The sequence below is a fragment of the Vicia villosa genome, linkage group LG1, assembly GCF_029867415.1.
Source record: "Vicia villosa cultivar HV-30 ecotype Madison, WI linkage group LG1, Vvil1.0, whole genome shotgun sequence".
NCBI lineage: Eukaryota > Viridiplantae > Streptophyta > Magnoliopsida > Fabales > Fabaceae > Vicia > Vicia villosa.
The window spans coordinates 91,154,356-91,180,207 of NC_081180.1; the positions used below are offsets into that span (position 1 = coordinate 91,154,356).

General features: G+C 35.4%; 2 protein-coding genes across 2 annotated transcripts; both read left to right on the forward strand.

Annotated features, from left to right (window-relative positions):
* The first annotated feature begins 7,827 nt into the window (after nt 1-7,827).
* Nucleotides 7,828-9,977, forward strand: LOC131612104 (receptor-like serine/threonine-protein kinase At4g25390). Its single transcript, XM_058883922.1, has one exon. The coding sequence runs from the start codon at nt 7,919-7,921 to the stop codon at nt 9,653-9,655; it is 1,737 nt and encodes a 578-aa protein (XP_058739905.1). The 5' UTR covers nt 7,828-7,918; the 3' UTR covers nt 9,656-9,977.
* Nucleotides 9,978-22,768: 12,791 nt separating this feature from the next.
* LOC131649083 ((+)-neomenthol dehydrogenase-like) lies at nt 22,769-23,791 on the forward strand (the record flags this gene model as incomplete). The annotated part of the gene is made up of 1 exon (XM_058918829.1): nt 22,769-23,791. A coding segment is annotated over one exon (1,002 nt), but the record flags the coding sequence as incomplete, so codon positions are not given.
* Between the last annotated feature and the right edge of the window lie 2,061 nt (nt 23,792-25,852).

Consider the following 25,852-nt stretch of genomic DNA (forward strand, 5'->3'; position numbering starts at 1 on the left):
AGAGAATCATTCAGTACACCTTTCAACAAAGGTTTCAATCACAAGCGTTCATCCGCACACATACAAGAAGCGTTGGAGATGTCAATCAAAAGCCAATAATGGCTCATCAATCATTAAGCAAGGCAGTCAATATCTTTCAAAAAAAAAACGAATGGATGGAAGAAACATATATACAAAGAAAAGCCTGCTAAGTCAAAAAAGACTTAGGCAAAAATCAAGGCGTCCCGCTGACTGTAAGCTCAAAAGAGACAGTTCAGGCAAAAGTTAGGGATATCAAAAAGATGAAAAAAGAAGTCAATAAATTCTTGAACAACTCAAAGTTATGACTACCAAAAGGAAGAAGTGACTGCCATCTCAAAAGTTCTCTCTGCTTGTGAACCATCATCATTATCAAAGGTGCAAATCCAAAAGTCTCTTGGAACCTGAATGCGTAAGTTGAATTAACTGAGCTTAGGACTGAAGATCATCACGAAGAGGGGTGGGTACAATCAAATTTTGAGCCTTTATCCTTTGTTTCTTAAACCGTGAACCAAGCCACGTTACGACCCTTGAAAGTCCTAACTGAAGCATGGTTAGTTCGAAAGCATACTGTCACGACAAAGGCATCCTGACTCCTTAAGGTTTACCACAAATGCCGAGTTGATATCACGTTTTTACAAACATCACATTGTTACAAATATCATGTTTTTACAAATATCACGCCTTTACATCTCCTGTTTTAACGTTCTTCAAAAAACTCAAGACAAACGTATGCATTGCATCTCATGAAAACACACATTACCAATCCTAATTTCATACACTCTCTCCACTCACATTCAAAAGTGATCAACCCAATTTCTAACTTCTCTCTAACATCTAACAATTGTCCATTCCACAAACTTTGACTCATTCGCGTTATTACACGCTTTGTACATACTTCTAACCAAATATCATCATCTACATGACAAAGAACCTGTAACATTCATCAACCATAACAATTTCACAGAACCACCATCATCACCATCATTCATATAATCTTACGCCATTAACACTACACTCATGTAACCTTTAATTACCATCTTCAAATTCACCATCCAAACTATGGAATTTCACTACATCAATCCAACACCATGTAACCTGTGAATTGAACATATCACATCAAAACAAAAACTCACAAAGAACTACTAACAATATCAATATATTTTGAGTTTTGTTTTTACAGGTGGAGAAAAGAAGAACAGAATCGGAAATCGACGTTGTACCAAACACCTTCAGCCGCCGGAACCAACAACAGCGTTCACGCTCATCGCACCAAACTGCAACATTGACGTCAACCTTTCCAAACCGCACCTTTGATCGCATCTTCATCAGCAACGTGGGGCCTCCGCCGTGAATCTTCCTAACGAGCCTCCCTCTTCGTGTTTCCGATCTGACGGCAAGCTCCGACCGTCATGATCAGCATGGATGTCACCACCTCTTCAAAACCGCCGCGGATCCACTGTGAAATCAACAACACCCATCGCAACTCCGAATCTGCAAACAACGCAACAACATCATCATGACTCAACAGCGAATCGACATCAATGAATCGCTACAGTAAATTCCTAGAAACACTTTCAACAACCGACGATCTCACCAGACACCACACTCGCGCCAGATGCCAACACCGGACGATGACTCCAAGCGCAACAACGTGTCACAGATCCAGTTCACGTCACCTGCGACCTTACGGAACGACGCACCGATTCGTCAACACCATAGCTTCATCAACGAACAACGTCGGAGAAAAAGAAGAAGAAGAGGGGTGCTTCGCCGAAGAATCATCACATCCACCGAGAAATCATGAAAGAACAGAGAGGTTGTGCATCTGCGTAAAAAAAAAGAGGAGAGATCTAAGTAATTGGTTTCTCTCTAATATGTTATATTTATTCTTTTTTTTATTACTTTAATTAAATTGCCACATGTCATCATTTAAGTGGTTCCCTTTTTTTTTAGAATAAGTGAAATGTGTTGGTACCGATTTCTCACGTACAACACTTATTAGATACTGTTCTTTTCATTTAAACTTGCTTTTTAGTATTAATAAGTTTTCCTTAAAATTCTAATCATAAAAAACAAATATATACCAAAATATTATGCTTTTAATTGTACATGGTTATTTCTTTTCTTTTATAAATTTCCTTATCAATATTTGTTATTGTTTTGTCATTTTCTCATTCATATTTTTATGTTTTATTACTACTATTTTTTTTTTACTCTTTGCGAGCTACATTCGAGTTGTTTATCTATTCCGTGGATATTCGCAAATTCATCCTCAATCTCCTCCACTGGATCCCGCTAATTCCATATCTAAAGGACTGGAACGCGCTGCTCCACCATAGACCTCCACTACACTAAATCAGTATTAGCCAACCGCCAACCCTATCAGATCAAATGCAAAGCTAAGTTTCTTTTTTATTGATTTATTTAAATCCTTTTTCTTTTTGCTTTATTTAGGGTTAACTGTCTTTTCCTTCGAACCGATAATGCACTCACCCCTTTCTGTTTATTCTATCTTTTTCAATTTTCAGGGTTTGTCGACTGCCAAAGCTACGAGTACTGGTAACCCTAAACCCTGATATCTCTTGTCTTTTATTACTTATGCCAAACCCTATTAGGGATCCGCTGGTTTCATTGTCCCCTTCCCCATATTGCTATTATTACTGTTAATATTAATTGTTGTGGTTAGTAATCTTAGGGAGTGCAAGTCTTGAACTGAATTAGGATAACTAATTATAAGATAATATAATGAATTAACCACGTGATTGGTGCCCACACACCTTTAGGGTAATCCCTCTCGTTGCCTTATTATTGCCTTATTATTGTTGCCTGTTGCCTTGTTGCCTTTAAGTGTACTAAATAGTCAAAAGTCCCTCGATTCCGAGGATACCTAAGCAAAACAAACGTTGCCCTAAGTTCATTATCATCATCAATTATGTCCCTCAATGTTGCCTTATAAGATGATTGTCCTATTGCTAAGGTATCCTCGCATGATGCCTTAAAATGACTATTTTATCCTTCCCTTAGACTACCTGCCCCTCTATGGCATGGGACAGTCTTATGGCAAAGGATGCTTCGACGACCCTTCAACCTCCAAACGAAAGGCTTCCTGCCCTCTTATGGCAAGGATAGACCCTTTCATTCTGAAAGGCTAAAAAGAGACCTATCATCTGAGTTTAAGGTAATTGCCCCTAATTGCTTTGCAATGCTCAAACTTTCATTATATTCTTTCTCATAATTTTTCAAAAGGGCAACGCTCATTTACGAGCTAAAGTCCCTATCTCTTTCATCTACTTTTTCTAAACAAACGAGCAAGCAAAGCAATTAAGAGCCCATGGAAAACCATGGATGCAAAGGGTGCCTTACACCTTCCCTTTGCATAAATTACCCCCCGAACTTAGATTTCTTTTAAAAGGTTTTTTTCTGTTTCTTTTTGCCTTTCCGAATCTGTTTGGATAAAATAAAAGTCGGTGGCGACTCTTGCTTAACCGCGACATTTTCGATTATAAAAAGTCAGTTCACCGTATTACAGAGTGTATGTAAGAACAAGTAAGAGTGAATTGCTTATACTATGTCTCTATGTCGATGACTTGTTGATAATAGGTAGCTGCAAGAAAGAGATCAAAGACTTCAAATGTGATCTTATCAAGGAGTTCAAAATGCATGATCTGAGCTACATTTCATACTTCCTTGGCATAAAATTCTACAAGAGTAGTATAGGATTGATGATGCATCAAAGAAGATATGCAAGTGAAATACTCAAGAGATTTGAGATGGAAGACTGCAATGCGGCTTCAACACCTACTGAACCAAGACTGCAACTGTAGAAAGACTCAGTTGAAGATGATATCGACCCAATACAATACAGAAGACTTATTGAGTCATTAAGATACCTTTGTCACACAAGGTCTGACTTGTCATTAAGTAGACTCATGCAGAAGCCAAATGTATCACATTAATTAGCGACAAAGAGGATACAAAGGTATCTAAAAGAAACTCTCAATTATAGCATTTTGTTTCCTACAGCTGATGAAAGAAAAGAATGTAAGTTAGTGAGTTACACTAACGCAGGTTGGTGTAGTGATGCTGAGGATTAAAAATCCACAGCTAGTTATATGTTTATGCTAAGTGGTGCACCAGTTGCTTGGAGTTTGAGAAAAGAACCAGCATTGACACTATCGTCGTGTGAAGTAGAATACATAGCTTCTTCTCTTTGTGCATGTCAAACAACATTGATGGTGATTCTGGTCGAAGAGATTACTGGGAAGAATCATGGAGCAATTACCATGAAGATCGATAGCATGTCAGCTATCAATATGGCAAAGAATTCGATAGCACATGGAAGAAATAAGCACATCGAAATGAGGTTCCAGTATCTTCGAGAGCATGCAGCAAATGAGAACCTGAACTTGGAACACTACATAGCTGAGATTCAGATTGCAGACATCATGACGAAATAAGTGCAGGTCGAAGTGTTAAAGAAATTAAGATTTATGATGAATGTAGATAGCTTAGACACAATGAATTAGGTGGCATGTTGAAATTTTAATTCCTTGTGTAGAAGTAGGTTGCTCGACAGAAACAAGGTAGTGTCAAAATAACCTAGTATGTGTCAAAGTTGTGTAGTTGTCGAAATATTGAAGTTGTGTAACTTGACAAGAATTTCGACTTAGGCATAATTTTTGTGGTGTTACCAGAATTGAATATTTTTGGCTTTGTATTTTGGGCTTTGTTTAAGCAAACCCAAAAATTCTATAAATACGGAGTAACCCCTATTGTTATAACATATAGACTCACTTGCAGTTGCAAGGAATAAACTTCAGTTTTTGAGAGCAGAGTGTTAGGAGTGAATTATTAGTATTTTCATGTGTTAAAATAACTACCTTTTGATCTGAAGTTGAGCATATCGTATGATTTTTGGTGAGTTTATGGTTAGAATTGAACTCTAGAGGTTTGATTCTAATTGTAGAGCAAATTGAATCACTTTGGGTCTTAGTTGTGCAGATATTAAGGCTGAAAAGTAAGGACGAGGAAACATGAAGGCGTAAGGACACTGGAGACGCAAAATCACAAAAAAGTGGGATAAAGCAGAGGCCGAATCGGAGCAGAATTGGGCGAGACGCGCCAAACCTTCTGGTCCCAGTTCGCGCCTCGCTCCTCCATGCCGCGCCGCGGTTGCTTCGTAAAAAGAAATAGGGCTATAAATAGAAGCCCTAATCCTCATAAGTGAAATATCTTTTGTGAGCAAAGTTCAGAGAGCAGTCTTATTCCAGAGCATAAAACAACATTCAACGGAGAATTCAACATCAATCGAAGACATTCCCTTGATTAAGATGAATCCCTCTATGAAGTTTTGTGTGTTCTTCATGTCTATGGAGAGCTAAACCCCATTGTGTTGAGTTTAAGGTAGTAGTTGACCTATGAAGATGCAATAACTTTAATTAATTCCTGTGAACAATTGTTAAGTTTTATTATCAATAAAGAACCTTGCTTTTAATTTTATATCATTGTTGAGCTATTAATCAAGAGATAGAGTTCATACTTTTGCCCTAGGTTTTTATATTGACTTGTTCTTAATTCACAGAGATGGGATTGTGAATAGGTTTTCATAAATCATCGTGTCTAATTCCCTTTATCTTTATTGTTATTCTGAGAGATCGAATATCATACCGGTAGAGGTGGCTCTAAATTGATCTTAGATATAATATCTGTTTTGAGGATGAATGAAGATAATAGCTTATATAATGGTTCACTTGTGGATTAATTGATCAATTGCATATGAATAGGTTGATGAACCCTAGAACTCAACATATTCATCACCATTGTTACTCACTTTTTAAGCTTTCAGTTTAATTACTTATTACTTTCTTATACGCACTTTTAGAATAAACAATCAAAACCAATGCTTTTTACCACTCATTATAATTCGACTATAGAACGGCAGTAATATTGACTCAATCTCTGTGGATACGATATATTAGAAAATATTTACCCAAAATACTTTCAACACAGAGATAAACTTTGCAAAAATCCTTCTTTTTCCCCTTATTTTTGTCAAACTCTAATTCATCTTTCTTCACAATTAAGTTTTTTTTCTTTTCTTTTTCCTACATTATTATTGTGCAACAAGAGTTATTTTGCAATCAAGGTTGATTGATTCAATCGAGTGAAGAGTGAAAACCAAGAGAGAATTCAATCAATTATGAGGATGGGATCGTTATGATTATGATTAGGAGTACTGTTTGTTTTTAGAAATGAACATGTTAGTTCTGGTTGTTCTCTCTATCTTTTTCAGATTTTCATCGGTCCGGTTCACTATGGATCAAGACTTTCTGGCTCATCGGACCATTCTGATTGTTTCAGATTTTGTTGTTTTTGGTGCGGGGCATTGTTGCATTCTTTTCCTAAGAATTATGTCTTTTGACAGTGATCTTTTCAGTCGTAGTGCATCGCTGGGATCAATAGGAGAGTCTTTGATTTGGGAGCAGTTTGTTAGTAATTTTTTCCCTTAGAATCTTGTTTAGGACACTTTAGTTTGTATCTATTTTTTATTTTGATTTTTGGATTAGGAGTAAAGTTATTTGCTACCTAAGTTTCTTATTTAGGTAATAATACCCTTTGGTTGTGAGGTAGTGCATGTCTCTGTTTGGTTTCTTGATGGGCTGTGGTTGTTATGGCATGTTTCATGCTATCTTACTTTCTTTATATAAAGTTTCATTTACTGTTAAAAAAAATCAATCAATTGATTGAATCTTATTCATCAAAATTGATTTGAAATTCTCTAGATTTTGGGGGATTCCAACACCAACCCCATTGTCCATTCTCATCTAGAATGTCAGCTACTCTTACCAAATTTTAGTCTGCAGAATAGTTTGGCTGAAGGTATGGAGTTTTAACCCTGAGGCAATCCAGCAGTCTATCCAGGCTTTTAGTTAAGACCACTCATAATATTCTAGTAAGTCATTGAATCCAACGTTGGCCATACACTTGCCATTTGTTTCCATATACTTGAGTCTTAATCCTTAGCATTAATCTCCATATTGCAATTGTGGTTCCTTGCATATTTTTTCCATTTCTTGCAATCTTCATCCGCTACTAATGGAATTATTAAAATAAATATTTTTTGTATGCAGCGGCATAAAGCCACTATCAATACCAAAAATAACAACAACAAAAAATGCCATTCTATGCGATAATCAAAAGCACACCCTAACGTATACTAATTTATAATATTGACCTTTTGATGACCGTATTTTTGCCAAGGGAAAAACATTTTCGTAAAAAAAAAAAAAAGTCATTATCAGCAGCTTTTGACCATAGCAATACTTTAAAAAATTAATGATTATAATTGAATTGTTTTTTTCTAAAGAATATTAAAAGGGTCCTTTTTTCACAAAAAAAAAAGAGGAGGTCCTTTTTAGTCCCTTAATATCATTTACAAAAAAAAAAAAATTTTATATAATATTTTGCTAACTATTGGCCCAAAATAATTGTTTAAGAATTTTACTAAAAAGGTTAGGTATTTTAACTTACATTACAAAAATACTTATTATCACAAAAACACTTTCAAGTATTTTGAAAATAAAAAAATATTATTTTAAATTATAAGACTAATGCCGACGTTCATCATAATATTTCAAAAACAAAAGTAACACCTTTTTTATCATGTACTAAAACGTAGAAGACTAAAAGCTTGCTCATTAAAAAGAGCAATTAAAAAACTTTCCCTCAATAAACAAAGACAAACGCGTTGTTGTACACTGCACCTTCGCGTTCCTTCCCTTTATTCACACAAAGTCAAATACCCTTCACGTTCCAAAATAAATATCCCAACATAACATAACACAACACAACACAATCCATACACATAACAAAATTCAACTTCCCCGCCGGCGATCCTATGTCCACGTCATCACCACCACCACCACATCCTCCTCCGCCTCAAACAAAGAACAAACAAAGTTCCTCCGTCGTAACTGGTTGCTCTTTCTTTTTCGCTCTTCTCCACTGCCTCCGCAACGAAAAACGAACTACTCCATCCTCCGACTCAGACTCCAATCCTCCTCATCCCTTCTCCTACCCCCTCCTCCGCCGCGCAACGAACTCGTTCTCCAATATCCTCGGTCATGGCGGATTCGGTCCTGTATATTCCGGTACCCTCCCCTCCTCCGGTAAACTAATCGCCGTGAAGCTCATGAACTCTATTAGTTCCTCCGTCGGCTGCCAAGGTGAACGTGAATATCACAACGAACTCTTCTTTGCCGCCAGACTCAATTCCAACCTCCTTGTCCCCGCAATCGGTTTCTCATCCGATCCAAAACGTCGCCGTTTCCTTCTCGTCTATGATCTCATGAAAAACGGTAACCTCCATGACGCGCTTTTCCGTCGTAAATACCCCGAGTTAACGCTATGGAAAACACGGTTTTCGATAATTCTCGACGTCGCGAAAGGAATTCAATATCTTCATTCTTGCGATCCGCCTATCATTCACGGTGATATTAAACCTAGTAATATTCTTCTTGATCATTCCTTTTCCGCTAAGATAGCTGATTTCGGTCTCGCGAGGTTGAAAACCGTTTCTCCTTTCGAGTTCAGAAAAGAGGAGTTTGATAGTGATGAGACAGAAATTGAGAGTGTAAACACTAGCTTTGAAGAATATGAAACAGACATGGTTGGTAGTGTTGGTGGCAGAATGAAGAAGAATGGGAGTGTAAAGGATTATGTAATGAATTGGATTGGTAAAGAAGTGAAGGAGGAAAGTTCAAAGAATGGTGAATTGTTGGATGGAAATGGAAGTGGAAAGGTAGAGAAAAGCAAGAGCAAGAAGAAAATGGAGTGGTGGGAGTCAATGGAAGAGGGAAATGGAAAGGGTGATTTGAAGAAGAAAGAGAAGAGAAGACCGGCAAGGGAGTGGTGGAAGGAAGAGTATTCTAAAGAGCTCGCCAACAAGAACAGGAAGAAAAAGAGTGGAAAAGATGGTGATAGTTGGTGGAAATGGGAGAGAGATCGCGATGATGTTGATGACGATGATGCGAAGAAGAAAAGGAATAGTAAAAACCGTAGCAGAAAGGATCGTGGTAGTGGTGATTCATGGTTGAGTGGCAGTGGTGAGTTAAGGAGAGTTAATTGGAATAGCTATGATTCATGTAATAGCGGAGAAATTCAAAAGAGTGGTGAAATCAGCAGTACAACAAGTATGCGAGGAACTGTTTTTTACGTCGCGCCTGAAAATGGTTATAGTGGTAATGATATAACAGAGAAATGTGATGTTTATAGTTTTGGGGTGTTATTGCTTGTTATTGTTTCTGGGAGGAGGCCTCTTCAGATGAATGATGATGGTGTGCATGTTTCTGAGTTTAAGAGAGCAAATTTGGTGTCTTGGGCTAGACATTGTGGACGGAATGGGAAACTACTTGAACTTGTTGATCCTTGTGTAGAGATGTTGTTAGAGGATGATAAAGAGCAGGCTCTTTTGTGCATTAGAGTTGCATTGATTTGTTTGATGAAATCGCCTAATCGTCGTCCTTCGATGAAACAAGTTGTGGGAATGCTTAGTGGGGAATTGAAACCACCTAAATTGCCACATGAGTGCTCGCAAACTCGATTCCAATTCAAGAATCGGAAAGAAAGTTTGTGAATGTCGGGGTAGTTAGTTTGATAGTCGTCGACATTCTTAAGATTTAGCTGAAGAGAATCTTCAAGTATGTTGACGGCTATCCAAGTAACTATAAGAAATCAGCGTCCCACGTTTGGGGAAGTTGTGTTCACATGAAAATGAGGTTACTATTTTTTTGGACATCATGTAGGCTCCATTTCTTTGTTTCACTTGTCCTTAGGATTGATTTTTATGTACAGAGAACCATGTTCTTTCACACTGACTTTTAGGCGTGTCTTGAAAATAATGCTTTAGTATAGGGTCATTTTTTGTAGTTCATATAACTTTTGATGAAAAAAATGGTTACCTTTTAAATATCTAGTTATTCTTTTAAGTAGTCCATTATAGTTTGCTGCTTGTGCTAACTTTGACTTAGAATTTGGAATATTTAATTTTTATTAGGTATGAAAACATTATATGCAGTCGTAAGAATCTATTTAAATATTTTTTATTTTGGTAGAGTAAAATTCTGTTTTGATCAGATGCGGATGCATTCAAAGTTGAAGAAAATGTTGATATCCGTCACAATTCATTCTCAAACTTATCCAATTAAAAAGCAAGATTATTATTTTATAAAATATATTTATAATTATTCATTTTATTTAATATTTAATTATATATTATAAATAATCCACTCTTAATAAAAAATATAACTTCAGAATGATTTGATTATATTTTTATTTAATGATTATATTTTTTTATATTAACTATAATAAATATAATAATTTAATTTTATAATGTTATATTGAATTCCGTTTGGAAGGAAGGTGAAATTTTAATGATAAGGAACATTTTAGGCTCTCCTGTTTGTCAAATCTACACAACAAATTTACCAATGCGAACCATCGCCACCATACCTTGATAAGAAGTTTTCTCAAGAATTTAGACGTTACAAGAAAAACTTGGAGTATAGGAAACCACTTACCTAGTGAGCAACGTATATAGCCTGATGCACCAATAGAACTTATAATTCTTGACAGAAAGACTATTCATAAAAAAGAAAACATGCAACACGCTACACCAAGGAACATCATTGTGCGGGAGGCAAAATTTTGAGGTAATCAAGCCGATGTACCTGAGCTAGTTTCTATTTACACAATTGTACCACTAGGAGAGTCCCTGGGGTCACAAGCTTGCAACAGATATAAAAGACACATAGAATTGTCACACCCGATTCTGAAGGGGGAGCAGTAGCCATACTTCTTCTAAGGTTCACCACCCTCGTCATTCACCGGCACATCCTCCCCGAAGAAGAGAAAGATATGATAAATATGCTCACATTATAGAGAAAAAAAGGAACCCGTTCTTTTCCCGAATCCTCAACACAAGATCTCGAGGTCTTTAGAGAATCCTCAAAAGTCGTAGAGCTATGACAAAACCGCAGATCCATACGAATATGTTAAGCATGTTTGATTACTACAACGCCCAAGGGCAATAAAGTGCAATATTTTTGCACTAACCCTGTTTGGAGTTGTAATGATACCCTCCTGGATGGGAGCATCAACTCGTGGAAGAACCTTTGTGATGCCTTCACCTCTAAATTTGTGAAGAAGATGTTCTTCATCTATCTTAGCTTAGTTTTGACGAAGAAAAAGCTTATTAATGAAGACAGATCAAGAAGAAAAAGATTGAAATCAAGTATCAAGATTGCATAAGCTTTGAAAATCAAAGGATTGAATTCGAAGATTGAGGTACCAATGGCATTCTATTTGTGTATATATGTTAGGTGCTAAAACATTTTCATCTAAATCATTCATAGCATTTTTGCATGCATTGTTTCAAAGTTGCATCTCTAACTTGGAAAATTTTCAAAGATTTAAGAAGGTCAATCAATTGGCCCCATTAAGTAAATTGACAGACATTGGTTCTCTAAAACAAAATTTTGAAAAATAAAAGAGGTTAGTCGATTTACCTTTTGATCCAATTGATTAACCATTCCAAATCTATCAATTAACTTAGTTCATTTTCTTCAAATTTTTGAACATTGAGGATAGTTCAATCGATTTACCTCCTTGAGTCAATTGATTTATCTCTGTAACATATTTGGGAAAATTCTGAATCAATATCATACCTCTTCATCACAATTGAACATGATACTTTTCCAAAACATTGCAATTTCTTATTATCATTTTCTCAAACATTGTTACTAATTTCTAGAGGTATCTAGCGACTTATAAATAGTAGGATTTTCATAGTTCAAATTACCTCTTCCCATTTTATTTTTCAAATAATTCATCTACTGTTTCGATGTGTTCATAAATTTTGGTGCATAAATTTCATACATTAGATAAAAGTTTCTTAAACATATTGAACACTTAATATATATATATATATATATATATATATATATATATATATATATATATATATACATATATATATATATATATATATATATTCTTGATTTGTATTCAAGTGAAAGAGAAGATCAAAATTGATATATCTTGGAACTCAAGCCAAGTTGAAAAGATTATTCAAAGTTGTATTCATAATTTGTATTTGTTCAACAAGTGTGTGGTGACATTGCCTGTAAGGAAAGTGGTTGTAATTTATATAGTTGTTTGCAAATATAAAGTGGTGTTCTTTCTGTTTTTTTGGAAAAAAGGTCCTTTTAATTGGCTTGATTCAAAGTTCACCGTAGTTTGATGCTTATGTTAGAAGATTGTAAGAGAGGTCTTGGTGTAAGGCTTGTACAAAGAATTAATATAGTGAAATCTTTCACGGGGTGTAAGGGGACTTGACTACTCTTGTTTGGAAAGGGGAACCAGGAAATATCCTAGTGTCAATTTATTTACTTCACTTTATTTCTCCTGCTTATTCATTCATCTTTTCATCATAGATTTATAGAAAAATAAAAAGAACCATAACATCTCTAAAATAATTGAAAAATTCTTAAAACCTAATTCACCCCCTAGGTTTCATTCTACACTTACATTTGGTATCAGAGCAGGTTAAGGTAACTTGATCCTCGATCCAAAAAGACAGCTTCCGCTAATCCTGTTTTTAGAGATGGTGGCAGTAACAACAAACCTCCATGTTTCGTTGATGAATATTATGAATTTTGGAAAATTTGCATGCAAGCATATCTAGAAGCACAAGGAGAAAAAATATGGGATGTTGTTGAAAATGGCCCTTATATTCCCAAGACGGTCATCAATAAAGTAGAATATGTAAAACTAAAAGGCTCTTGGAATGAAGATGACATGAAGAAAATGCTATTTGACAAAAAGGCAAAGAACATTCTTCAATCACATCTTAGTGTAAAACAACCAATGATATTTGGGATACTTTGGAAGTGACTCATGAAGGTACAATAGAAGTAAAGAGTTCCAAACTAAATGCTCTATCATAAGATGACAAGATGTTTAGAATGCAGCTTGGAAAAACAATTCTTGACTTGCTAAAGAGATTTTCACATTTGACAAATCATTTGAAGGATCTTCGAAAAACATTCACAAATGATGATTTAAATCTCAAAGTCCTTAGATCATTGACAAGATCATGAAAACCAAAGGTGACGACAATATTGGAAAACAAAAGTATCTTCCAAATGTTGGATCCCTAAGTGAGATCCCTGCCGCCCATAGAGGCGGTCAAAACACTGGATCCCTAAGTGGGATCCTTGCCACCCATAAAGGCGATCAAAATGTTGGATCCCTAAGTGGGATCCTTGCCACCAATAGAGGTGATCAAAATGATGGATCCCTAAGTGGCATCTTTGCCGCCCATAAAGACGATCAAAATGCTGGATCCGTAGAGCCGGTCAAAATGTTGGATCCCTAAGTGGGATCCTTGTCGCCCATGGAGGCGATAGAAACACTGGATCTCTAAGTAGGATCCTTTCCTCCCATAGAGGCAATCAAAATGTTGGATCTCTAAGTAGGATCCTTTCCGCCCATAGAGGCGATCAAAATGCCAGATCCCTAACAAGATCCTTGCCACCTCTTAGGAAGGATAAAACATTGGGCTTAGATATAAAAAAATGGAAAATCTCAAGTATTTATTGGATACTCTCAAGATCAATTCTCGAGGAGAGGAGTAGGTCCTTTTGATTTGACCGAATCTCTATAATTCTCAGTGTTTTTCTTCTTCCCTTAAACTCTTTAATTTCCGCATTTTATTTCAATATTTATTTTCCGCTGCTTAGATATATATAAGTATCTTTCAAATTCTGATTTTAATCTTGAAAATGTTTCAAAACCATATTTTTCCAAACCACACAATTCACGTCCCCTCTTGTGTATGAAGTCTCAAGTCCAACAAGTTTGTGTTACAAAAGGACGTGGAAAATATAAGCATTCTTTTGGCTTGGAAATGATATCTTTGTAGGTTTATGGAGAAATCTTGTGCTTTCTCGGCCTATCTAGATAACCATATTCAACATCTGGTCCAATAGTGTTGTGAGTGTCCTTGACCTCCTTCTGTCGTGTTCTTGCTACTCAGTGGTGATTAGTGTGGATTTTCGCATGTCTTTGGCTAGGGAGATCTAGCTTGTGTTTTCTTTTGATGCTCTTGGTTTTTGCCTTCCTACAAATTTTCTATCTTTGTATTGATGTTTTTTTCTTCATTTTTTGATCTTGTTATATTGGTGGTTTTCTTCTTTTTGACCAATGTTTTGTTTTGTTTTTCCTGTTGTTTGGTCTTGTGATGTCGATCAACCTCCTATTATATACTATTAGCATTTAATGCCCCATTATTTATATCTAGTTCTATTTTCTTTAAAAAAATATATACTTAATGGTTTTTTTGTCCCAATATTATTTTTTGATAATCTTAAAAAGATAATTGCTTAAATCAATTTTATTTGTTAGAATTGTGAATTGTTTATGATATAAAATCATGTGCATATGCTAATATATATTTCAAAACATTGATATGTTCCTACCAGCATCAAGGAAAAGTAAAAATTCTTGAAAAACCTTTAGTCTCATTGATTTGGACAATGGTTAATCAAGACTAGTATTGACCCAACAGAGGGAGAACCACATAAAATGTACATGTACAACCAATAATGATAAAGGTGATGTCACCACAAAGATATCAAATGCACGTCATCTTTTGAAATATTCAGGGACTTAAAGAGTAGGCGTAGACCTTCCTAAGAAACCATTATATTTGGACTAAATTATTGTATGGACTGTTAGGCCACATAACAAGTAATATCTTGACACTTGACTACAAGAACAATCTGGATAAAGATCAACAAAGGGGGATTTGCAAAAAACTTAATTAAATTATTATAAAAAGGGCCACTAACGTAAAATTAGGAACAAATTCAAAAAAACCAAAAAAATTTGTTCCTTGCCTCAACCAATTACTAACTTAAGCGTTAGAGTGTCTTTGGCAGGTACCAAGCCTTAGCTCTTCTCTCCGGGTGCCTGTATAATACGGGAAGCAACAAAATGATCATCAAAGAAACTCTTTTAAGATATTTATCTTAATCTTAACCTCTTTTGGAATAACTACCAGAACAAATTGTCAAAGTATTTTAGTCTAGACATATCAGTTGCACCGTATGTCAGAAATGTTGTATACACTAGTTCCATTAAAGTTTAAGACAATATGACAATTCTCAATTATAAGGAAAACCTATACAAACTAGAAGTAGAGTTTCTTGAGAACTCCTTTGCTCATTGGACCCTTTACCATTAGGATTACTTAACCACCGTTTAAGGAAAACATGTGTTATCTTTTTTTGATGAAATGAATCTGTAGATTCCAAAAAAAGAATGGCTATCTCTCATGTCACGTCGTGGATAATTTTCACATGTCTAATAATAAATTTTGCATCCTTACACAAGATTATACACCTCACATAGATTTCAAGACCAACGAAAGATCCCCGTTCTCTTTCTATGATAAGGGATTGCCTGACGGGATCCCCAATTCTCAATAGGGAAAATATAGTTGGCTGAGAGGTCAGAAGAGTAAGGGTAGACCAAGGAAGCTCACTTCATATCATATACGTAGAAGCATATCAAAGGCTAAACACCCATTTGATACTCTAATTGTATTACGATGGAAATATAAAAGGTTTTGAAAAAACGACCATGAGGCCACTTGGTTTTGTGGAACTTCTGGTAGCCTTTGGGACCAGTTATGGCATGAAAATAATCTAAATAAAGTTTATGATAATAGAATGTGACTCTGTTTGTAAAAGAATCCTCAAATGTCATTCCCTTGCTAGTTTAGGATTCATCTCGTAAATTGTGCATTTAAAGATCTAATTTCACACTCTAAAAGACTATCCCTCTGTTCACTATTATAAGAAAAAAAAAGACCTTAAATCTTGGTCACTATTATAAGAAAAAGTAATTAACTTTTAGACTAATTAATGCTTGTATTACTATCATACCCTTGATTTAATTCAAAAGCATGTAATGTTGGTAGTTGATTCATTAAATATAACTAAGGATATTATAGTAAATCTTACTTTGATTGTACATGAAATCAAGAAAATTAATTACAATTAACTAACTTTCTTAATATGTACGAAAGTAGTTATTTTGGCTTATAATTATGTCTGGAGGGAATAAGTTATAGTGTCGGAAGATGATGTGATTTCTACCAGAGTCTTCTTCTTAGCCATCCAAGCAAGACATACACACGCCAAGGATACACGAAAAGAGCACAAGGAAGCACTAGAGTTGGATTCTTGGTAGTAAGAAATGTTCTCAGGGAAAAAAAATGAAGTTAAGCCTCCTAAAATTAGGGGTGGCAAACGGGCATGCCCGCCCCGTTTAGGCCCGCCCCGCAAAAGCCCACGAAAATACGGGGCGGGACGGTGCGGGCTTTTTTTAAAGTGCGGGTCTAAAACCTTGCCCCGCCCCGCCAAAAAGTGAGGGCGGGGCGGGGAAAGCCCGCGGGCATTCGGCTTTTTAGGCCTAAAAATAGTGAAATTCTATGAAAAAACAAATGCCCGCAAAAGCCCACAAAAAAACGGGGCGGACACATTAAAGAGAGCGGGCCTAAAATCTTTCCCCGCCCTGCGAAAAAGTGCGGGTAAAACAGGCTTTCCCCGCGGGCCGGGCCCGTTTTGCCACCCCTACCTAAAACTCCCAAAAGAGGAGAGATTAAGACCCTTAAAGAGTACATTTTCATCTACATTAGAGGAGACCCCTCTAAGACTATTAAGATAATGAAAACCTACCAGATCCTATCCTAGGGGATTTAATAAAATGTCCAAATAGGAACCACAAATTGTTTGCATAGTCATCAAAAGAAATGTCAAATATTAGTCTTGAGGAAGCGTGTCAGACCTTAGCCCTCAAAGAAGACATGCTTTACGTAGCCTAATGCAAACATAAGCAATGACCAGAGAAAAAACTGAAGCCACAAAAGTTGTAGATGAGCTCCTTAAATAAGGATTCATAGAAGAAGCAAGATATACAACTTGGATTTCCGACATAGTATTGGGAAAAAAAAGCCAACAATAAGTAGTGCATGTGTGTCAATTATTTACACATGAATAAATCATGCCATAAGGATTCTTATCTATTTGCCTACATAGATTAACTTGTAAGTAATTCGTTGGGTTTTAAGTTATCTTCTTTTATAGATGCATACTTAGGAAAAAAATCTGGTACCTAAGTTGGTGTTTAGTTAATGCATACAGAAGTTTCTATATGTTATATGGAGTGTGTTTGGATGATAATTTTGCAAGAAACTTACAAGGGAAATGAGAATAGAGGCCTCTATATGCTATATTGAGGTGTGTTTTTAAGTATTGTGAGAGCTAATCAGATTTGGAGTTTGGAATTCATGTTTGGTTGAAAATGAACTTGAAGATTTCATGAGTTCTCCATGGTTTCAACGGATAGCTAAGGTGGTTGACACTTTTAGAGGTGTTGCTTCTGGTGCAAAGGAAGTGTATGATCAGAAGAAGCAAAGTATGAGCTTAATGCAAAGTGATTTGTGATTAAAGTGACTTTACCAAAAACGAAAGTCATGACTTTAAGCTTGAAATGGAATGAAGCTTTAGATAATGATCAAATCAACTGGGCAAAGCCCTTTGGATTTGTGTAAACCTCTGATTAAGGAAAGATTTATAAGCAATAGGACCTATAACTAGCTTATATTGCAGATTTGTAATGGTTTGCAACTTGGTTGGGCATGAAAGTGGACCTCAAGAACAACTTCATGGTGACATCTTCCCAAATTCGATTCTCTAAGCTCAAGTATAATAAATTCACGCTCTTGGATATTTTGGAAAGATGAGATCACATAATTCAACTTTCATGCTGGGCACTTGAATAAGTTCAACTTGGATCCTCCTGAAAAATTGGCCATCAACTTTAGAAAAAAATCTATTTTAACACTTAGAAAAATTTCTAAGTGTTGGAACATTTTGACAACTTTGAAACTTCATTTTGATCAATCCATAACTTCCAACCCTTATGAGATTTTTGATTGATTCCTTCTACAATATTGAAGTCTGATGCATCAACTTTGACTAGAGACCTTGGGCATGAAAAATGGTGACTTAAGGAGAAAGTTACAAGCCTTCAAAGTAGGTCACTTGAGCATGAGTTTTGTGGACAGAAAAATTTCCACTTTCTTCGTCTATGCCTTTTTTACAAGTTATCTCAATTTGTGTGATTTATCTAGATCAAATTCAACCATCAACCATGTTTTCATGATATTTGACTTGAGAAGTTCATATTTGACCAAATACCTCAAAAGTCAAACCTTGGCCTTGAGTAGTTGACTTTTTATCAAATGAATTCCAAATCTTCCAATATCAATGGATCAAGCTTATTTAGCCAATTTAAGGAATATGAGTGGGCTACAAGGAAGCATATAAGAACTTTTAATCATGTTTCAAACCATTAGATCATGTCTTTGTCAAAAAGCCAACATTTCAATGATCTTGGTAAACCCTTATTTGGTACATCAGATGAATTGGAGGATGATGATCTTGAATTGATGCACACTTGAACTTGAATATTGATGAAGGGAAATCACTTCATCCTATGAGAAGCTTGAGTCAATTTGAGGGCCAAAAAATCCTAATCACCTGAGCTCCTTGATTCAATATTCCTACCTTGCAAAAGAAGTAAACAAGCAAACACACATCTCTTGTATCTTGGATGTTAGTGATGATGCATGAATGATATTTGGGTGAGATGATGAATGATGATAGTGATTGAATTCAATGTAAATGAGGTGGGATCTTAGGGTAAAAAATTCGGGTATGTCACATTCCTAGTCAAATTATGATTGACCTATGAAATGGTAGCCAAAACAATTATGGTAAAGTCATATTCACTGCTCGCCACCTCACAAGTACGAGGTGAATATCAAAATAAGGATTGCATATGCAGAAAGAGCTGTCTAACGTAAAATCGGCTATGTAAAAATTTGAGTAGGGGAAATGCACCACATTCCGTAGAGGAAAACACTTAAGCACATTTGTTATTAAAATTGGCCAGTTCTAAGACGAGGATTTAGAATAACATTGTCATTCAGTATATGTTTAGAAACCCTAACATAAACGAGGAGATAAACACGATAGAGGAAGAACTTGAAGCTCTGAGGTGAATAACAATAATGAGAAAATACATCACCAATGGAGATCTCCAGATGATTGGTAGAAGGCGAAAAAAGTCAGAAGGAAGTCTTGCTTGTACTAATTAGTCGAGGGACAACTCTACAAAATGGGGTTCACCAATTCCTTATTAAAATGCCTCACCAGGGAGAGAAGGAATAAAGTGTTGGAGGAAATCCTTGAAGGACAAGCATGCCAACATCTAGGATGGTACGCATTATCTAAGAAGACCCTTAGGGTTGGGTATTTTTCGTTGACCATGAAGGAAGATGCCAAAACAAACATTCAAAAGTGCCCAAATTCCAAAAACATTGTGACATTCACCTCACACCCCAAACAAAGAAGAGCATCTTATCTTTTTCACGGCCTTTTGCGTGCACGGAGAGCGGATATTTTAGGCCATTTCCCACCCGAGAAATTTAATTGAAAAAGGAGGGAAATTATGGAATTTTAGTTTTGTTGAATTTTACTATTCTTAATGATCTTCCTGTCTCTCCTTTTTTTAATGATATTTAAAAGTAAACTATTTGAATCCATTTTTTTTATGAGAATTGTGAACATTTTATGATATAAAATCATGAGCACATTCTAATATAGATTTCAAAATATCAGTATGCTCATACTAGGATAATGACAAAGTAAAACTGCTCCAACAACCTTCAGGCCGGGCCTTGGACCCTGGCTAGTCTAGATTGGTCATGGTCCTAGAAAGGGAGAACCGCGTAAACATACATGGACAACCAATAATGATAATATTGATGTCACCACAAAGATGTCACATGTATGTCATCATTTGGAACATTTTGGGGTCTAAAGAGTAGATGTAGACCTACCCTAAGAAAGCATTGGATCAAGGCTTAAAATATCGTATAGAATGTTACATCACAAGACAAGTCATATCTCGACACTCGACTACATTAACAGTCTGGATAAAGATCAATGAAGAGGGATTGGCCAAGTCCTAATGAAATTCCTATAAAAAGGGACGATTAACGTCAAATCATAGACACAATCACATCTCATTCATTCTTATTATCATATGATCTATATAAATACTATAGTGCAAAAGAGAAAAAAGATACCAATCGTTAGTTGGTCCAGTGGTGATTGACGCTAGACTTGGTAGGGAGGATCACGGTTCGATCCCCCGCAATTGCGATCGAGAAGGGACTGAACCCACTTGATGCTATAACTGACCCCCGAACCGGACTATACCGGTGGTAATAAGCCAAAAAAAAGGAAAAAAAAAGATGAATCAAATAAAGATAAATAAGTAGTCAAGTTTTTTTTATAAGAGAGCCTTTAAAATGAAAATAATTTTCTAAATGTCGTCCTTAAAAAATTTCAATCTATCTTACTTTTTCATTTTTTTTAACACAATATTAAAGAGAATGAGTGAAAGTTGTCTTTGCAAGTAGACCATCGCGCATTCACACACACCCCTTTTTTTATTTGTTTTTCAATACACTAAATTAATTAATTTTTATTAATATAATAATAAAATAATTCTTTTAATAATAAAAAGATATTTTAAATTTTGTATTTTAATTTTTTTAGAGTTTTAATATATTTAAAAGAAATAATATTATATTGTTTTAAAAATAATTTAAAAAATAGATAAAAGAATTATAATAATAATAGAGAAATTTTAGTTATATGAAAAACATATTATAATAGAAAAATGATAGAGGGGGTATAATAGAGTTCTAATTTATATTATTAGTTATCAATATTGCTATTGGGCTTTTAGTAGTATTTGGGTCTTTAAGTTATTACCCATTAGAAGTATTATATATTGTAACCTCATTGAGACATTAGGGTATGAATGAAATCAAAACAAAGTTTATCTTTATCTCTATTTTCTTAGCTTAATTTTAATGTCTTTATCTTTTATTGTTGAAACCCTAGTTCTATAGTCTTGGTAGGAATTTCTTCCTATCAATTGGTGCTTTCATTTCGATCTCATTCTCCCAAATTATATGGTTGTTCCAGAGTTCTATGGAGAAGAAGAAGATGTCTATTGGTGGATTCTATGTTTGGAGAAATTTTTCAAGGAGCATGAAACACCCAAGTCATTGAAGGTTTTAAAAGTTGTTGGAGCATTGAGAGGCTCTGCTTTCACATGGTGGATATGGTGGTCTCGTGTTCATCGCAGATATAATTGGGATACATTTACAACATCAATATTATGGCGTTTCAAGCCGGAATGGAGACCCATTTTACCGCTGGATGATGAAGAAGAGGAGCCACACCAGGAGCTTCAACTCCTACATACGGAACAAGAGGAAGATGAACAAGTTGCTGATATAAACTACAAACTTACAATTTGGGATAAATCAGAAGGTGAGTTGCCTCTAATGTTAAATACTTCAGACATAGTCTCATCCAATGTTAGCAATCTCATAAATGCATCTTTACCCAAGCCAGCCTCCTCTGTTCAAAACCCTAATTTCCTAAATTCCCTTCAACATCCCTCGTCAACACCTTCCACGCCCTTTGTCAAGAATTCTTCTCCAAAATCCATTTGCTTTGAAACAAAACAACAATATTTGGATAACCCTATTCTTCTAATCGATAAAGAGAACTCGCCGCTGGAGCCACCCCTAGCAATGCTTGTTGATCAACCTCCGGTACTACCGCCACCCTTGAAACCACCTGATCAAAGTCTTGCTACAGATCTAAGGCGTGCAACCATTGAGGATTTTTTAGAAGAACCATGAAATTTGTGTAGAACACAATCAGAGCAACCCAATTTGTGTGGAACCCAACAGCCTGTATTCGCGGAAGAGTTGAATTCGGAGTTGCAGTCTTGTTCCACTTCTCCATCACCATTAACTCCGATGAGTGTACTGTCATCTTCTCCGACAAAATTTTTGTTGTCTTCTTCTACGAAACAACTGACTCCAATGTCTCCACCTGCTCAACCAAAACCAAGGTCAGATCTGAAACCACATGACAAAATTTCATGTTCACTTATCGTATCGACCTTACTGCTATCTCTTCCGAAACCAAATCATCACACTGAATCATCACACCGACCATACTATACAGATTCCAAACTTCAGAATTGTGCACCTAAGCACAACCTTGCAGCTTGTGATGATGTCGATTATGAAGTCCCACCAAAACCTCCTGATGATATTTCACCACGTCCTCCCAATACTTCCATAAGTAGTGTTGATGGGTTTGTGTGCTGTGGAATAAGAGAATCAAAAAAATATCGTAACAGTGGCTTCTCAGATGTTGCCCACCGCCTGTTTGTTAAAATACCTCCATTAGACATTCCCTCAATTTATTGGTATTCTGCCCCTATGTTACTTGCAAATCTAATTTTCATTGCGTTTGATTTGGCACATCTCTTGGGGTTTGAGAAAAACAAGCTTAATCCAACTTATTCAAGCACTTATTATAATCCTGCTGATTATCAGACTATTGGAGGTTACCATAACAACAATGGATACGCAAATCAAGTGCCGGTGTGGAACAATAGCTCTTATAGTTCTGGTGCTACAGCAACTTCAGTGCAGTATCAGCAACAATACACATAATGGGCAGACTATTACAACCAAACAGAAGTTAGTTGTGCCCCTGTGACAGAGAACCTGTCTGTCCCAAGTTCATCTACTTTAGGATGTCCGATTTCTGCAGCTACTAGTAGTTATGCAACACTTCAAGCATTGGTCAGGTCTGCAGTGGTGACAGGATCAAACAAAAGAATTGGATTTGAGATAGTTAAGCAATTAGCTGAAGCTAGAATCAAAGTGGTGCTTACAGCAAGAGATGAACAAAGAGGTCTTCAAGCATTGGAAACACTGAAAGCTTCTGGTTTATCTGATTTTGTTGTGTTTCATCAATTAGATGTGGCTGATGTTGCAAGTGTAGCTGCTCTTGCACATTTTGTCAAATCCCAATTTGGAAAACTTGATATTCTGGTTGACAATGCTAGGATTGGTGGAGTTGAAATTAAATATAGTAATTTATTCAGTTCAGCACTCATTACGAACGGGCAGGCACTATCTAATGATGAATTGAGAAGTTCAATGACACAAACATATGAGTCAACTAAAGAATGTTTGCAAATAAATTATCATGGAGCTAAAACAACATTTGAATATCTTCTTCCTCTTCTCCAGTTATCAGATTCACCAAGAGTAGTCAATGTTTCATCAGCATTGGGAAAGATAGAGCATGTATCAAATGAATGGGCTAAAGGAGTTTTCGGTGATGTTGAAAACCTTACAGAAAAGAAAATAGACGAAGTGTTAAAGGAATTTATCAAGGAATTTGAAGAAGGGTCTTTGGAAAGAAAAGGTTGGCCTAGGTATCTGGCTGCCTATACTGTTGCTAAAGTTTCAATGCATGCTATTATGGAAACTAATGTTAATTTTGGCAGTGTTTCCAAAGAAATGCTGAACAATAATATATGTGCCAATGATGCTTCACTTTATGTGTATACTGCTTGTTTTTTTGAAGCAGTGACTGAAGATAAATGTCCGGTTATAATTGTTCAGTTTAAGCAATGGAATCCGGGAGTGATTTTAGAACCTTGAGGACAAGGTTCAAGTGAACCCGGCGGCAATGATAGAGGGGGTATAATAGAGTTCTAATTTATATTATTAGTTATCAATATTGCTATTGGGCTTTTACTAGTATTTGGGTCTTTAAGTTATTACCCATTAGAATTATTATATATTGTAACCTCATTGAGACATTAGGGTATGAATGAAATCAAAACAAAGTTTATCTTTATCTCTATTTTCTTAGCTTAATTTTAATGTCTTTATCTTTTATTGTTGAAACCCTAGTTCTATAGTCTTGGTAGGAATTTCTTCCTATCAAACCAAATCAACAATGTTGTTGAAATAGATGATCGCCCATATCACACGAGCGAGGTTTGGGTTGAAGTTTACCAAACTTAAATTTCGAGTTGAAGGAAATGGTTTAGTGTTCGACAATGAATCTTGGTCATATTATGATGTGTTAGACAATGTATTAATATTATCAAATTCAGATAAAAGATATGGTGCATAATTCAAAACACCATCATCCATGTCTACAAATTGATTTTCGGATTATGTTGGTGTTTGGGCTACTTGATTCAACAGAAAGAATATAATATTCATCATGTGTGGGTGTTGTAGTGTATTGAGAGAATGAATGGTTAAAGTTGTGTTATTGGAGTTGGGTATTTAAGAATATAATATTCATCATGTGTGGGTGTTGTAGTGTATTGAGAGAATGAATGGTTAAAGTTGTGTTATTGGAGTTGGGTATTTGAGTAGTTAAAGTTTTGTTGAGAGATTGGAGTGTATCGAAGGGATGACCGAATTGAGATTTATTGTTGTGGTTGTTGGTAGTTTGTTTGAGGGGTTGAGGTATAAGAAATTTGTTGTTGAAACTAAATGGTATAGAATTTTGTTTGTGTGGTGTTGGAGTAGGGGTGGACAAATTTTATCCGTCCGATTCAAACCGACCGATCCGTTGGTTATTTTGTGTAATCGGATCAGGTCGAATTGGGTGTCGGATTGATTTAGTTGTTTAATTTGAGTATTGTAGGGTTGTTTTGGTCGGGCTCAGATGATTATTTTAAATCCGTCAAAAACCAAATCCGACCGAACTCAATTAATATTTAGTTTATTTATTTTTATTACTATAAAACTAACATATTATAAAAATAAAAGTCACAATATTGTCAAATTTTTAAAATTTTATAATTTAACGATATCGTTGTGTTATCACACTAATATAAGAACATGTCCTATAAAATTTTAAATGTTATTTAGCGTTATCACACTAATATAAGAACAATATAAGAACATGTCCTATAAAATTTTAAATGTTATTTAGCTTGTAGTTTAAAGTGTGATAATGGTTAAAATAATTTCAATAATATTAAAAATGTTATCACATAATAATAATCAATAATAAAAATTGTTATTCATTAATTATTCTAAATGTTTGTTTATTTTGTTACAATTAAAAAATGAATATGTGAAATTTTATAAAAAAATGGTCATTTTAATGAGTTTATTCCAATAAATATTAAATAGATGAAATCCACCTGATTTACCCACTTAACCGATTTAACCCAAACCGACGATAACCAGACTTTTTCGATCGGAATTGAGTCATTCAAATGAAACCGCAGTTTATGTCGGATTTAAGTTTTAGGCCCGATATTGATCCAAACCGACCGATTGTCCACCTATGTTGGTGTATGTTGGCGTCCTTGGAATTTGTTATCCATAAATTATAGGCAATGGAGGAATTTAGTCTAAGTTGTCAAAGAGAAATAAAATAGGTTTGTAAACCTAATGATCTTAGGCATGATCAGGCTAAGGCATGAAATTACGTTCATTACATTCAACTTAACTGAACGCACGCAGCTTGAGAAACCTAATCATAGTCACACATATTAACTTCAGTAAGATTTTTTTTGGCATCAAAAGCACTGACATTACAAGTACAAGTATATATATATATATATATATATATATATATATATATATATATATATATAGTCCTGATATCATAAATTGCACTTGGTTCTCTTCTCATAACATGAAATATATGACTACCTCGACAATAAGATTGCATGATCCAATTTCTTTTGGAGCCTAGCAAGATCAAGT